The sequence below is a fragment of the Perna viridis genome, chromosome 1, assembly GCF_037379345.1.
Source record: "Perna viridis isolate PV_CMFRI_1.1 ecotype Kerala chromosome 1, ASM3737934v1, whole genome shotgun sequence".
Taxonomy (NCBI): Eukaryota; Metazoa; Mollusca; class Bivalvia; order Mytilida; family Mytilidae; genus Perna; species Perna viridis.
In genome coordinates, this window is record NC_142445.1 from 51,045,060 (window position 1) to 51,062,423 (window position 17,364).

Here is a 17,364-nt window from a genome sequence, read left to right on the forward strand (position 1 = left end):
ATCTTTGTTTAGGATAGAGTACACCTATCCTGGTCTATATAATGAAGTGCACTTATCTTGGTCTATGTGATATATATAGTACACCTATCCTGGTCTTTAATAAAGTAAACTTATCCTGGTCTGTAATATAGTACACCTATGCCGGTCTATGTAACAAATTAAACCTATCCTGGTCTGTGAAAATATACACATATCATGGGCTACGTAATAGAGTACATCTATCCTGGTCTATATTATATAGTACACCTATCCTGGTCTATGTTATAGAGTATCCATCATGGTCTTAGTAACAGAGTAGACCTATCCTGGTCAAAGTAAAATAGTAAACCTATACTTGTCCATGTTTTATAGTAAGCCCATCCTGGTCTGCGAGAGAGTATACCATTATGTCATAGAGAAAACATATTTGGTCTGTGATGGAGTATACTTTCCTGATCTATGTATTTATAAATCTTTCTCTTTTTTGTAGCGAAAATAAACCACGAGAATGCAGTTGACATATAACTCACGTATCGCTGTACAAGCTGTTGTCGCTTTCCTATTTCTAGTCATCCTAATAATAGTAACTGATTCAAGATTTGTCGAAATAATGTCAGTATCACTGTCCAGTGTACGACAAATTATTCATTCAAAAACAAAGGAAATGAATTACTTAAATAAGTTAAGGGGCACAAATCGAAGTCTCACAGTTGTTACAGCTTATTTTGACATAGGGAGCATTCCAAAAGGATCTTTGTCAAACATGCGTACGCCTGATAAATACAAATCATGGATGGCAGCATATAGGTACTTACAAAATCCTTTGATAATCTACACAGATTCCCAAAACTTTACCAAATTTTTCAGAGACCTGCGACGGGAAACTGCAGCTCCTACAAAAATTATACAGATTAGCAGAAACTCACTGTGGTCTTTCCAAATCAAGCCTAAAATAGCTCAAATATATGCCAAACCTGGTTACCCTAAGTACTATCCAATAACATATGTTCCAGAGTTTACAAGTGTGATGCATTCAAAGTTAACTGTTGTCGCAAACGCTATCCATTCCAAACTTTTTCCTTCAGACTACTATTGTTGGCTTGATATTGGATACTTCAGAGACCTAGTAGGACGCCGTAAAGAATTTTACGCAGAGGTTCCCGATGACTTTAACAAATCTAGAATAGGTGTAACACGAGTTTACGATGTCGATTTGAGCAAAGTTACAGCAAAAGATGTTATCTTGGGGAAAAGAAATTGGATAGGTGGAGGCTTGTTTTTAGGAAAACCAGATACTTTTTTGAAATTTGAATCGCAATATAAAAACAGAGTGATGTATTATTTGTCTCAGGAACTTATGGGAGATGACCAATGTATATTGTATGCCATGAATACAAAATCAGAAAGACAAAAACATCCGATCGCTGTTGAAGTTCAAACCTATATTCCTGGAACGAAGCATGCAGCATGTGGCGATCCCTGGTTTTATTTAGGATGCCTAATGTATCACGAAGTTACTAACAAATCAAATGCAACAAGCTTGTAATTAAAAAAAATTGTTACAATACTCTGTTCTATAACTCTTTTTTTTTTGTTTTATTTCGAAACATTTTACTAATTGATTTTCACATGGACGTAGCGTACGGTGTTGGTGTCATTTTTGGTAACGTCGAAATTTGACGTATTTTTTGTATTGCGACGTACGTCGTTCTATAATCGTTACATGTAAAAAGAAGTGTGCTTAATTTTTTGCACAAAATAACACACACGACATGTTTTATTATTTAATTATCCGATTCGATATTAATTTTTCGTACGTTTTGGTCTATTGAAATGATCAGATTATATTCTGATATGGTAAATAGTTTGGCATCAACCATTTAAAAATGATTTGAAGAAAATTTTATCCTATGAGAAAAATGTTAGGAATTATGAAAACAAATTTCGTGATGCGAAAGAAAGTAAAACACCTTCACTAAAACAGAAAGCCAACAAACCTACAAGCAAAAAAGTCAGTACACCTCCCCCACCCGGAAATCATATTGTGAAAGCATATAAAGTGAATCTTTCCTATTCGGTTTTATCTCTAATGTAGATGTATGTTGATTATTCCGAATACATGTACTCGTTTCGGAATTTTATAAGGTCTGTTGCTAAACATAAAACATTGCTAAACATTTCGAGAAAACAAAACCTTGGCAAATCTCCCTCTTTGAGAAGATTTGAGAGCGAATTCTCCCGTGTTTATTATACGACGAAAAAAAACTTGCGGTCGTATAATGTTATGGCGCAGTCGTCGTGGTGGTGGTCTGGGGACACTTCGTTTCCGTGCAATAACTTTAGTTGTGGTTGACGAATTGTTCTGAAATGTTGATATGATTTTACCCACAACTAAGAAGTTTCCTATTTAATTTGGACTTTGTTGCCCCTGTCGCTTTAGAAAAAGAGGCCAAAAAGGGTAAAAATACGTATTTTATTAAACCCATGAAGATTGGTTGTTTTTTCGATTTTAAATATTCTATTTTTATTGTGTTCTTTATTTATTTCGGCTAAACAAATGTACAGCAGATTTTATCTGTTTTGGACTGTTTTCAAATTATAGAGGGCGAAAGTTGGGTATCTAAACACATTTTCTTAACTTTTTTTTGGGTCTGATTTCAAAATTTTTTACTTCATTGGATTCTTCATTGCATTCCTCATTAATAATCCTGCCTGCATTTTTCAATCAGATTTCGGATATCTCTTACGGTTTTAGAGTTATAAAGGGTCAATAAGGCCACACCAGAATAAATCTTTTTTTTTTGTTTTGTTTTTTGGTCCGATTTGAAAAAAAAATTCAAAAAACTATTTTTGCAATATTTGTACAGCTTATTATATCTTATACCTAAAATAATTGTCCAGAGGTAATTAGACGATCATGAAATACGTTGATTTTACAATATTTCACTAGCGAATGTGCAAGCGCGTGTCTACACATTTCAAAATACTTTGGTGCAGGCACGCTGATCCCGATTTCACCAGGACATCATTGCATTTGAACAGACAGGAGTGCGCGCAAGGGGGGGGGCTTCCCTTTTCCTGTTTTTCTTTTCAACATTTCTTTCATTATTTTATCAAATTCGCTAAAATCGTATTTTTTTCATTCATTACGTCCACAGTCGTAATAATTCAATCTAGTATCATAACTTTTCAATATTTTTTTTATTGTTTTTAAAATTGACGTTAAAAGAGTTTTTACGTCGCATAATAGAACGTTACTTTGAAAACGTCAAAATTTTTTTTAGTATATGAAAAAATCGACTCAACACCATTTGCATTTTTGAACAATTTTCGAATTTCGCGTGGTGTACGCGTGAATAAATAAAATATACAAATTTTAGATGTTGTGACATTTTGGTTAGACACAGACAAATTGATGGGCTTAGATACATGTTCAACCAAGTACCATTATTTTTAGAATATATTATCTGCAGTATATATACATGTAAAATTCAAAATTTCATAGTTATTAGTTCACCCAAAGCTAACGAAAAAAGCTTTTGATAAAGACTGGGTAGCACGTAACGTGTAGAAAACGTCGCGAAAAAAGACAACTTGACATCACAACATACGTGCGTATTTATCTACTATTAGACAATAAAACTCATTATTTTTTAGAATAAACATGATATTCTGAATATTTATACAGACCATTAAGCGTGAATATACTTTGGTAAAAATACTATTCGTTGTTATATTTTACAACCGTAAGCAATGAAAAAATTAAGATTAGTGACGTCATAATTGAAATACGGACAAAAAGGCTTTTAACAAAAAGATTGAACATTTTATATATATAATTTCATTGGAGTTATGTAATAAAATGTCAATATAGTTAAAAAAGTCCCGATTAAAAGAAGCTGTTCGCATAATTTAAAAAAAAAATGTCTAACATTTTGTCTTCAAATCGGTTTCTTTCCACTTTTACAAAGTCCACATCAAAGGGGAGATATTTGTGATATTGTAATACGCTTTGTTCTTATCACTACGTTATGAAAAATATAACATCGTCTCCAGCACAAACTGCTCTTTCCAAAAAAGTTCGTTTTATCAAAATACGCCAAGAAACAACTTAGATATATTGGTGAAATGGGAAGCAAGCATTTCTTAATGTTACCCGTCCACATATGGAAATGGACGTTCTTGTGATCCAATAATTCTTTCCCTCCACAATTAACGGCATTTTTCAAAGATTTATGATTGTAATCCTAAAAAACAACAAACATTTTCGAACATTTTGATATCTATATTGCCTTTGATAACTCCACATTCTAATAGCAATATTTCGGTTTTCGTAATCGGCCCCAGTTCAATCGAATGTGACACCAACAACGTACGCAACGTCATGGGATTTTCGTTCCGAACGGTTGTTCTTCTCATTGCGACACATAATAAAATGGAACTGGAGGGTTATATTGAGATAGATCTTAGAAAGCTTTACATGTAGTACATCAATACTTAAAACAAGGTCTTTAGTTGAATCTAGGACGAATAGTGGTTGCATGACCCGACCGAAAAATATGTCATTATTTGAAAGCATCAATTAATTATTCTAGCATTAACACAAACTACTAAATTTACTATGATTTTTTTTTACAATTTTGTTTTTTCGTTCTTTTTTAGGAAGCAAATCGGTTCTCATGGTGCAGATGGATACACCATAACGATCCACGAGCTCATGATGACGACCATAAAACTTCTGTAGTGTTGACTTCAATCTTGTAGCAGCATAACCCTGTTCCCAAAGCCTAAGGGTAAAATGTCTAGTGCGGTACAAAAAGTCTACGTAGTGATGGAAAGCTATGGCATAGCGTATGAGTTGTGATATTTAATTATATACCTAGGTAATTATAATTCATAAGCAGATGCTGAATGGATTTTGCCACAGATGAATGGGAAGTTAACAATTCTGAATGAGAAGTCATCGCGTTTATCGTATAGTTTGGTCAGTAGTTTTTCTTTTCCATTCCATCGATCTCTAAGGGTAGGTCAAGGTATGAAGCTGAATTCACAGTGCCTGTAGTATTATTTTATCTTAAGTTCTTCGGGGATAGATACGATGTATGAAATCCCCAAAACTAGGATTTTTTAACGATAATACTGTAAGCTGTTATTTGGACAAAACTGCTCGGAAGTTGTGACTTTCTTGGGACCGCAACGTATACAATTTCAGGTCTACATGTCTGAAAATGACTACTTGAAAAGTCGACGGTCTTGAATGGAGTGATTGGCTGTCTTCAGCATCAATATCACTAATTTTTGTCAACTCGGAACATATTTGTATACAAAATGTTTAGGTAGCTTTTTTTATTATTTCTCATAATGCTGAAACTTATCACAGCCGTCTCACTGTCAAGCAAAACAAAAATATCAAGTATTGCAAATCAATGGTAAGGATCGTGAACAAAACGTTGCTACTTTTTCTACAAATTCAGCAAACCTTAACTTTTACGAACAAATCCAGGATGTCTAATTCATCGCTCTCGATCTACTCATGATCATTTCTCTCGCTTGATAGAATGACGGGTTAATTATATTTAAGAAATAAATCACGAAAACTCCATTTTATTATTGTTTTACCACGGACTTGCCATTTATGCCACATTGTTTCCCCCCTAGCGATAGCGATATGTTAAATAATTACATGAATGACCTTCCGTGGTAAAACAATGATAAAAAGCAGTTTCTGCGGTTAATTGTGATTCTAATGTGACTAGTTTATTAATATTTTTGAATTGACACAGCCTATGTGTTGCACGAAATGTTGGTCATATGTTATCACTTTTTTACCATGGTGTTGTCTAAAGAGCTTTGAAGCACGTCATAGTAGAATTGACTATGAGGTGTACAATTTATAGCACATCTTTCCTACAGGCATTCTCTAACAAATCCGACATTTGTTTTTTATCTGAATACTGATATATAATGTTAACACTATAGTATGCTTTTGGAAAGATATTACAAGGGATTTAAATATTTTGTTATAGTACCAGTAATGAGTACTATAATAATGGTAAATAGATTAGGAGTGCTTTATTAATAGAAACAAACATAAAAAACAAAAACAAACAAGATTAAATGTGAAAACACCGTGTGTTCCAAGTGATAGACTTCGTGTCTCCCGCCGCAACGCGGAGCGGGGACATAGAAATTCTGGTGTCCGTCCGTGCGTCCATTTTTTTTTTTTTTTTTGTTAATATGACGACTGTGGAGAAATAACATAATACAATTATGATTACAAATTTCAATGCTTTTGTTTTCTAAAAGAAAACATCTGTTGTTAAGTTTTTTGGTATGTGAGTACATTGTATATATCAAAGTACTCATGGACTTATGAGAGCACATAAGTTTTGAATCTGCTATTTATACAAGTGTCAAACATTTGTAATTCAACTCTGCGGCGGGGGACATATGGCTACGTGTAGCATTCTTGTTTCTGATAATTTTCAAGATATTTTTTGTTCATATACAATGTTTCCGTCTTTATATTACCCTAAAGAATAGTAAGATTTTTTGAAAGTAAGATTAGTTAATTGATTATAACGACTTCTCGTAGTCATAAATTACATTTTGGATGATCGTGGATTTGTGATAAGTGTCCATCGCAATAGTTCAGCTTTTTGTGGAAAACACAACTAGTCTTTCCATGCGATGACATGAATGATCAACTTTTGATTACATTGTTCATATTTATTTTCGAAAGATTAAACAGAATGTCACATTGTTTTGCCAATTTTAAATGAAGAATTGTCCAGTGTCGTAAAGTATCGAAAGTAGTAATCAGATACAGCTCTCCAAACTGAGTTTATTTCGATAATGATAACTTTAAAAAATGCTAATTTCCTGCACAATCTATTCGATAAAGTTAAAAAAAAACGAAAATAAAACAAAACAACAAAAAAACAACAAAAAAAAAAACAAAAGACAAAAAGAAATATTTTAACTAAAAAAGAACAGGAAAACGTATATAAAATTACAGTTTATTGTTTTTGTTGTTTTCATAAAATGAAATCAACCTTTTTAAAGTATATCAATACTGTCAACTGTCAATCGATTGCTCCATTTATAATTTACATGCACGCTTTTAGTAATGTCTAATATACGAAGTTAGGTTATCTTGTACGAAAAGGGAATGAAAAAAAAAATTCAGGACATGAAACAACAAAGAACAAAACAGAAATACTTAAGTTAAAAAGGGCCCTTCGGCGAGTACACTAGTGAATGGCCGAAGTATACTTCAACTGATGAAATATGCGAGTCGTTGGGCAAATAGTTTTAACCATACTGTTCTAGCAACCATGATAATTTAGATTAAATATGAGAAAGAGTTTCGGATGATCAAGGTATTATTCCTTCAGCTCAGCTTTTTAAATTGTTTATAAATGATTTAATTTTTTATCCACGCCCCCGATGTAAATAACTAGCAGTTAAGTCCATCACTAAATGGATGGCAGATTATGCTTCATACTTTGTTCATTTATGCCAAAAAGTGGAAACAAAAATGTTAAAAAAATGTTTTTTTTTTTTAATCTTTCATAAATTCCTAAAAATTTCTTTTTAAAAAAAAAGTAATTCAGTCGATAGTCATATTTTTAAGAAAATAAGTGGAATTTTTGGTTACTTAGCTGTTAATACTAAATACATATTCGAACAGAAATATTTTGAAAAAAATGTACACTGGCAAAATTATTTCACATGATTTTTACACAATTTTCACCTGAATTTGTGAGTTCACGTGAAATTCGGTTGAAACGAGGTTTCATGTGAAAAATCACATGAACTGTTTACACGAAGTTCATGTTAATTGAATTTCACATGAAAATCAAGTAAATTAATGTGAAGCTTGATTCACAAGATTTTTACATGAACAATATATGTCCTTACTGTTAACTGCATGTTTTTGGTTAATATGACGACTGTGGAGGAATGACATAATACAGTTATGATTACAAATTTCCATGCTTTTATTTCCTAAAAGAAAACATCTGTTGTTAAGTTTTTTGATGAGTACATTGTATCTATCAAAGTACTCATGTACTGAATCAATTTATATCGATTGTTTGATTTTTTACGCCTCAAATAATCGACCGTCAAGTTACAAAAAATGGGATAAAAGCAGGCATTAGAGGAAAGCATAGGGATTGAATTCAAATGTATCAAAACACAGGTTATTGTTGTAAATGGTTAGTATTGAACTCTTTGATTTATTTTTTTTTAATTCATCATTTTTATTACAAAGGACATTGAATAAACACACAACAAAATTCGTGATATCTGATAGCATGCAGTGCGCGAGTTTATGAAATATTCAGGTTCGATGTTGATTTAAATGGAACACCGAGATGAATTAACACAAAACTATCCAACATACTGCATAATTGAACTACAAACTCTAAGTTGGCCTTTCTCAGTTTCTGAATTTTCAAGTCAGATCTGCAATTCGAAATTGTCTGTTAAATCATTCAAACTTAAGCCACAGTCATTGAAATAAAGCATGTCCTTAGATACATGTTCCTCTCAACTGTCTACATTTCTCAGTTGATGAGTTATATAGCTCAAGTCATAGACACCTATGTGTGACGTAAAAACGCTTAGTTTTTGCATGGGTACCTTGTTCCAAGACACGCTCATTAACATAAATGCCAAAGTCTTAGAATAACATTTCAACAGTTATGTCTGGTGCAGGAAGCACCTACAGCTCTATCATTATGACACAATGCCAAATAGACAAATCGCCAAATTACCAAAAAAAAAGCAATATCACCAGACCACAGACTGACACAATTCCTGAGAAATGCATTATCGATATTATTTCTTTGTCATCTTTTATAAGCAAAGTTTCATTTTTATTTTTCATCTCCGGGCTTCTGATGTCACAAGGCAGTAACTGCAATAAAAATATACGATACAGTGGGTGATAGATCAGGATTGTTTCAGGATGGCTTCGGGGGTTAAGCTACCCCTTTGTTAAAAGTTTAGCATAAAATGAGCGACAAATATAGCCTGGAACAGGGAGTTTAGTCCCTGTCTGCAACCTATTTCTTTATACAAGTTTATTGACCGGAACCACCGCCCCCACTTTTTGTAAATAAATAGATCCACCAATCCCTGCATGAAATATTGGAAGACAGCTCTTGGTACCAATTGGTACTCAGCATTCCTCGTTTTCATTGCTATGATTGATTACTTTTTATAAATCTCGTAGGGTTTTCATTTCTAGCCGAACTTCGAATGGTTTATCATGCGTCTATCAGAATAAACCATTTGTAGGCAACTTAAATATATCGACATATTCAATATGATATAGTGAACGATTGGTTCATTCGGGTAAATGCATAGAAACAATCAGGTACTGATAAGAGGTTCGATGTCAACTATTTTTAATGGAATCGTTGTTAATACAAACCTAATTAAATTCGCAGTAAAAGTCGTTTATTGTGTTTGTTTATTGGCGTAAATAGCATAGAATTAAATATGATATATTAGAAATACCTATAAAGTAGACCTAACTATCTGCATTTGAACCTTAATCGGATATGCCAATGGGACTATTTTCTTGCGACAGTGTAAAATAACTGCAGATGCTAACAGGTTTTACAAATCTAAAGGCTCTTACGACTGCTATATCAATTCTGATCTTCGATCTAAATAAGTGATATTTCAGCAAGAAGAAATTATTTACATCAAATAAAGCTCCTCAAGACGGGGGAAAAACGTACACAATAAAAGTTTGTATCCGTTAGCATAAAATTAGTTATTAAAATTACTTGTATTTATCTTTAATATATTACCTTATCAGTATCAAGTGTAGCTTAGCGCTGATTCTTTGTTTTGAACTTGAACTAAGTAAATAAAATTTTAATATTATATATTCTAAAAGGTGTATACATTGCAAAAGGGATATGAGCATGCACAAGTTTTTTTTTTATTTGAACATTTTCATTAAATAATACGTGTGAGCGAAGTCCGATACGCTCAATTTCTTTCGTTACACGCAAAAGCTGTACCAATACGGAACAAAAACAGCGTTGTAAGCTGTTACATAACGATTTATCAACTCCTTAATACAAAAAGCATTGTAAGACTTCTATAGCTTAATTAAACGATGGGATTTTGCTTGAAATTAAGTATTTAGTTCATATGCCGTGAAAATTTAAAAAAAATCTCATGCTTGGATACTTTCGTGCCGCCAATTTCAATCTATCAGTGTACCAAGTCAGGACCATTGCGGTATCGGTGGTGTAATATCTATTTTGCCAGATTTATTGTGGACTTGATTATGAATCGGACTCGTGTTCGGTTTTGTTGTTACCCTTATCAACTTTTACCTTACGACAAATTACCTCTCATTCAGTGACTGCTTTAAACCTTATTTTACGCTTTATATAAATTACAAAACTTCCCGATACATACATAAAGATAGTTTAAATGCCTTTGACATTTATTCTCTAGACAACCTGGTTTCTGTAGGACAAAAATACACGCAAAAAAGCTATCGTTGCCGCTATGATAAATAATAAAGGAGGATCAACAAAATGTCAATCAAATCACAGTTTTTTATGAGGTTATTTAGCAAATACTCGTATATGGATGTCCCAATTGTGTACAACACACACAACGACGAAATATAACGTACGTTTTAACTTTATATCAATACCAGGAAAGGGAATTAAAGGAAACGAGGAGCAACTGAACAGTTTTTTTTCTATTCTTAATGCCAAAATATTTATTTCCAATGTGCTACGAAAATGATTCATCAACAATAAAGCATTTAAGTTCTTAAATCAATACCAGGAAAAACTGAATATTTTTTTTATATTTACATAAAATTTATACATATGCAAATATAATAACAGATTTCACTTAAAAAAATCAAACTTGACATGGACGTGGACGTGTTTCACAAAAATGGAGCGTACATATACTAATCTCAATGTTATCCATACTTGACAGAAATGTCATTGATAAGATATGTTTTAAACTATTTTCATTCATTACCCATGTTCAATTTTGATCCGAAACTTTCACGATCATGTATTTCAGGCTATGAGGCAAAAACTTTTCGATTTTCTTGGGATGGGTGCAATTTGTACATTAAATTATCTGGTTCTGATTTTCGGCAAAAATGATTTTGACAACATCTGTAGTGAAAATAAAATTCTGGTCCACAATTTTGCCCATTTGAAAAAAAATATCTACATTTACTTGCATAAGTCATATACAAAAAATAAATAAACTGTATTGCATACAATAGGGCGAAAAAAAATGTCTGGCCTGCACAAAAATTCGATAGTCCGTGCAAACACCCGTTCCTGTTTTATTACCTGCTAATATAAGAAAACTACTAGAGATGTTACGCTGTTGGTAGTAGTTACAACGTACGACTATTATACTATACAGTATGCCTGTTATCGCTGGTAGCAATAACAACATAATTAAGGTATCCAATTGTTAGTGCTGGTAGACATCGATACATGTTTTCGCATCTTCCATTGCGGCATTATTCGTTTTAAGCAACCTAAATCCCTCCAATCAATCACCAAGAATATTTTTAAAACGATAAAACCTTGAGACTATAATTAAAACGGCTACTAAGTCATACATTGCACTTGCAGGACTTAATAATTTGCAGAAAAAAGGAATGTAATCAAGCAGTGTGGTCAGGGACGTAAAATAAAAACGAAGTATATGCTTCTGATGTGGTCAATCTTATATCTTATATTTTAAGTTGGCATATGCAGGGAAAATGGCTATGAACACTTATTTCCCTCTTCTCATCACACATGCTGCATATACCTTAGAACATTTGTACATCTAAAATATGCAGGGGCATTAGAACATTGTTTAAAAGTTGAAAAAGTCAACGGCGTATGACTGAAGGCTGCTATTTACAGCTTAAAACAACAGAGCCTCAGCATAACATGAGCTTGCTTCAATCCATGCATGTATCTAAAGAGTTAGCTTCCACAAGGTGCTGTGGTAGTCCATTCCAGATGTTGATTGTGGCTGGAAAGAACGAACTGTTCACTTGATATATAGGTGGAAGAAATCTCTTCAAGTGGCCTCTCGTTATAGAATCAGTCGGGTGTAGGATCTGGGCATATTGTGTATCAACAAGGCTGTTGACATCATGGTGGCTCGGAGTTGTGCTCGCCGTTCCTTCAGAGTCTCTAGTTTTAGTTCTTCTTGCATTGATGTTACACTGCTCATCTGGTTTTTATCATTCACAATCTTACTGACCTTCTCTGTACTTTTTCAGCTGCTTCGATATTTTTCTACTCCCGCATATTCCATTTACCGTCTCACCAAACTTTTGCATGTTCGTAATTTGATCTCGAGTTTGATGCTAAGTGGATATGTTGATATGTTCTTCTCAGGAAGGTAGTGGTGTTATTCTTAATGGTAGCATTGAAAAGGTGATTCAAATAAGTTTACTGTCGATGGTACTACCCAGGTACTTTGCTTTGTCAGTTACTTACAATTGTTGTTAATGGATGCTGCTGGTCTTGCGTTTGTTTTTGATATTTATTAGTTCACACATGTCTGGATTTTAGTCCATCAACCTGTCTTTTTCCTTTTCGATGTCGTTCTGTACAGTCTTACCTTCTGCAGATTAAATGTTACGATATAGTGGGCAGTCATCTTCAAATATTCTTGCGTAGATTCAACTGACGATGGTAGGTCATTGATGTAAACTAGAAACAGCAGAGGTCCAAGTATAGTGTCATGGGGCACACCTGATATTACTGGTCCTTGATCTGACTGTTCACCGTCAACGACTACTTTCTGTGATCTGTCAGCAAGGAAGCTTTCAATCCACTTTAGGATGTTTCCCCGAAGAACTGTAACAATTTGACCCTTGTCGTTCAGTCATTAGGCTAAATGGATAGTTGTTATCAGCTGGCATTCACAGGATCTTTTCTTTCCGATATCATGATCATTGTTCTAATCCCAAAAACGATTATATTTGTACTTTTGTCTTCAGATGGGAAAATAATTCTCCATGGATTCTGTCGACCCGTCATCATCTTGTTATGTATTACTATTTCACGTCTTGTAAAGAAATATGTATACAATAAACTCACTGCGATAGGTGTGCTTAAATTAACAAAAAATACTGTATTTTGGTATATAGTGTACACATTTTAGAGCATGGGATTGCGTATTGTGCATTAATACATAAGAATTGGCCCCATAATTTCGAATAAGAAAAGAGATCGTGTAATGTACACAAACCGTAAGATGAATGTTACAGAAAGAAAAGTCTAATTGTCATATATATCTTCAAATAGTGAATTTTAAATGATGTTTTCTTCAAATCATATTTAAATTTCATAATAACGTGTTTGAACAAAAGTTGTATAATATATTTTTCAAACGCAATTAGAGATTGAAAATAAAAAAAAACTAAACCGAAAATTAACAAAGTTCCTTTTTTGTCAAACTCTCCTTGTTAAATGTTTTACAGCTGAAAATGGGTATGCGGAGACTTATTTTGATCATGTCAAACAATTTTCTTCCTTAAAAGTATATTTCATTGTAAGAAATTGCAAAATTTGAGTAACAAAGAAAGAAGGAATTGTTCAATTTCCCCCCACTTTTGACTTGGTTTTACAAACCAAATCATACATCCAGTGACAATTTTATCATGTTTCAAAGTTAAAATTATCAATCTACTGGCCTTTAGTGTATAAACAAGATTCTTCCGTTAACAGTTTCTTTTTTTAGGAAAACACCCCATCAAAGTAAATGAATTGACCGATCAAGTGCAAATATCGATATTTTGTCATTCAAAATATTCTACCGCAGTTTATGTGATGTATGTGAATGAATGTAAACGCTGTGATGTTCTACACTGTTTTCAGAAAAGTTTAAATGAATCACCCCTTGTTGTATTTGACAGTGCTAAAGTAAAAGGTTTAATGCACTTGATGTCGTCGAAACCACGTAGAGCTCTGTATACTTGGATCATGTCATTCCGATCATCACGGAATTCCAGAGTTGGTAATCCTGAAGAATGGAGTATTTCCTCATAGTTCAAGTGACATATATATTTCACAAATTTTGTTGCCCTTGTTGGGCATCGGCAAAAAATACCGAAGCGTCAGATTAGGGACAATTTAAATAAGTCAAAATCCAAAAACATGGCATGAATGTAAATACCGGTAACAAAGACGATATACACACAATGTAGCAATCTGAACAAAACAGATAAAAGGTCGGAATTAACCAGTATATTGTTAGACCTCACTGATAGATAATTAACCGTACATTTGGTCCGATATAATCATAGAATTTATCTACGGGCTCTACGTCATCACAATCCATAATGATAATACATATTTGTGTACAGCAATCAGCCGATGTCTGCTGGTCAGTAAAACATTCCTTATTGTAATACGGCAACAGCAATTAATTCAGAAAACTGCTTCTCTTTTAACCCTAATAATCCAGTCCCTCTCCTAATCCGTTTCTTTGTTACTCCCAAGGGCCCGAACGTATCCAATTAAAATTTTTGTCAGCTTTACCAGCGATTCAGATCACCAATTAGAAATAGAATGAATTTTTTTCGTGTTTGAAATTACAGTGTACTTATTCGGTTAAATTAGTGCGAAAAAAAACCCGAAAGCTAACATAGATGTTGAAAAATCAATTACTAGTTTAAATTCTAGGAAACGCATATTGAAACTGCCAGATTAATATTGAACATAGACGAAAACATCGAGGTATTACCTACTGGGTATAGAAAATCTCGTATTTACTTCCATTTAACAGAGTTATTTTCATTTTAAACTTTTCCTTCTATACCCGACTGCTATTTGTAATAACTCACAATGCACCTGTCCAGTGGTATTCCGGTCTGTTGCCTTTTGATCGGAAATGTTAGGAGGTGTTAATGGAATGATCACACGGAACATAAAATACAACGACTGGATAATTTGGGTAACCTCTCATCAAGTTTTGTCCTTACTAATTTGAGCTGTACCCTAAGTCTATTTTCTGACATTCCAGTTTTCCTTGATAAATTGTTAAATAATTCAAAAGTGTTTATAGTTGGTAAGTTTTTTTTCATTGTGGAGGTTAGCAACACAAGTATTCACCAGAATTACCATCATCTTTTACAGCTGGATTGATTATGTTTGAAGTCACATTATTCAATTTGAGAAGCAGGGCGGAATGGGCAGAATTGTTGCAGCCGAGTCTTTAACGTAGTGATTCTGGTCTACTCTTACACGAAAGTGTCTAAAATTTACCACTGTCCTTTTATTTCAACCACTTAACTGTATTTTTGTTGTATGTACTTTTTCTTTTACGAATAAAACCATCACATACAACCAAAGTTGTCATGTTATAAATAGTATGACGGAAGTGGCGGAAAAACGGTTAAGATCAGGGACGGACGATGGTGCTGTGGTTGTCAGGGTAAATTGCAGCCCGGACAATACCATTTTATACTGTAAAATATGATAGTAATATGTTGTTGCTAACGTTTGTATCCCGAATTTTATACAAAATTAAAATTTCCCTGGATCCACCATTGCATATGATTTCATTTAACTTGTAAAACGCAGCTTGAATTGTATTTTTGTTATGTTAACTTGATTGTGTTTTAGTTTTATTCCAGATTGTAATTACTATCCTGATCTGTGAAAATGTGCACCTATCATGGACTATGTAATAGAGTGAACATAATTATCCTAAGTATACTTATCCTGGTCTGTGGTAGAGAGCACATACCCTGGCCTATGTGATAGTGTACACCTATCCTAGTCTTAGTAACAGAGAACACATATATTAGTCTATGCAAAAGAGTAACCTATACTTGCCTATGTTTTATAGTAAGCCTATCCTGGTCTGTGATATAGTATATCAATATGTATTAGAGTACACATATTTTGGTCTGTGATTGAGTATACCAATCCTTGTCTATGTATTGATGCATCTTTTTATTATCTTATTTGTAGTGAAAATAAATCATGAGAATGCATTTGATGGATAACTAACGTATTGCAGTACAAGCTGTTGTCGCCGTATCTATTTCAAATCATCCTAATTATTGTAATTAATTTAAGATTAAGTATCAAAGTCTAGTGTACGAAAAATTATTTTTTCAAAAACAAATTTAAAGGAAATGGATAACGCAGATAAGTTAAGAGGTACGAATCGAAGTCTCACAGTTGTTACAGCTAATTATTTTGACATCGGGAGCGTTCCGAGAGGAACTTTGTCGAACATGCGCACGCTTGATAAATACAAATCATGGATGACAGTATATGGGTACTTACAAATTCTCTGTTAATCTTCACAAAAATTTACCAAATATTCCATCGATGGGAAATTGCTGCTCCTTCAAAAATCATACAGATTAGCAGAAACTCACTGTAGTCTTTCCAAATCAAGCCTAATATAGCGCAAATATATGCCAAACCTGGTTACCCCAAGTACTATCGAATAACATATGTTCCAGAGTTTACAAAGTTAACTATTGTCGCATACGCCATTCATTCCAAACATTTTCCTTCAGACAACTATTGCTGGCTTGACACTTAATATATCAGAGACCTAGAATGACGCCGTAAAAAAGTTACGTAGATATTCCCGATGATTTTAACACATCTAGAATAGGTGTAACACGAGTTTACAATGTCGATTTGAGCAAAGTTACAGCAAAAGATGTTATCTTGGGGAAAAGAAATTGGATAGGTGGAGGCTTGTTTTTAGGAAAACCAGATACTTTTTTGAAATTTGAATCGCAATATAAAAACAGAGTGATGTATTATTTGTCTCAGGAACTTATGGGAGATGACCAATGTATATTGTATGCCATGAATACAAAATCGGAAAGACAAAACATCCGATCGCTGTTGAAGTTCAAACCTATATTCCTGGAACGAAACATGCAGCATGTGGCGATCCCTGGTTTTATTTAGGATGCCTAATGTATCACGAAGTTACTAACACAACAAATGCGACAAGCTTATAAATGTTTGTAACATTACCCTGTTGTATAGCTCTTTTTTTGTTTTATTTCTGAATATTTCACTAATTATTTTCGTTCCGAACGGTTTATCTATAGTCATTGGTATACATAATAAAATGAAACTTGAGATATTGAGATAGATCTCCGTGTAGTAAACTAACACTTACAACAAGGCCTATAGGATGCAAATTTTTGGTCGTTCCCTCCGCGGGACTCGAACTCGTACCGTTGTGACATCTATGGCAACACCGCCCGCACAAAGTCCAGCGCCCTAGACCCCTCATCGCAAATTTGACAGTTCTAACATCGTTGGGAATTTTTCAGACCTTTCTATACGTTTACATATCTTCCCTGTATCAATTTGA

The 17,364-nt window shown here is 33.5% G+C and overlaps 1 protein-coding gene and 1 pseudogene across 4 annotated transcripts in view; both read left to right on the forward strand.

Annotated features, from left to right (window-relative positions):
- Positions 1–1,559, forward strand: part of LOC148629239 (uncharacterized) — a 46,647-nt gene extending 45,088 nt beyond the window's left edge. For all 4 annotated transcript variants that reach the window (XM_088546736.1, XM_088546712.1, XM_088546719.1 and 1 more), the window contains exon 2: positions 470–1,559. In XM_088546736.1, coding sequence (XP_088402862.1) covers positions 488–1,525 — 1,038 coding nt within the window. In that variant the 5' untranslated portion in view covers positions 470–487 and the 3' untranslated portion in view covers positions 1,526–1,559. The remainder of the gene's footprint in view (positions 1–469) is intronic.
- Positions 1,560–16,150: 14,591 nt separating this feature from the next.
- On the forward strand, positions 16,151–17,002 carry LOC148629241 (uncharacterized; annotated as a pseudogene).
- The last annotated feature ends 362 nt before the right edge of the window (positions 17,003–17,364 follow it).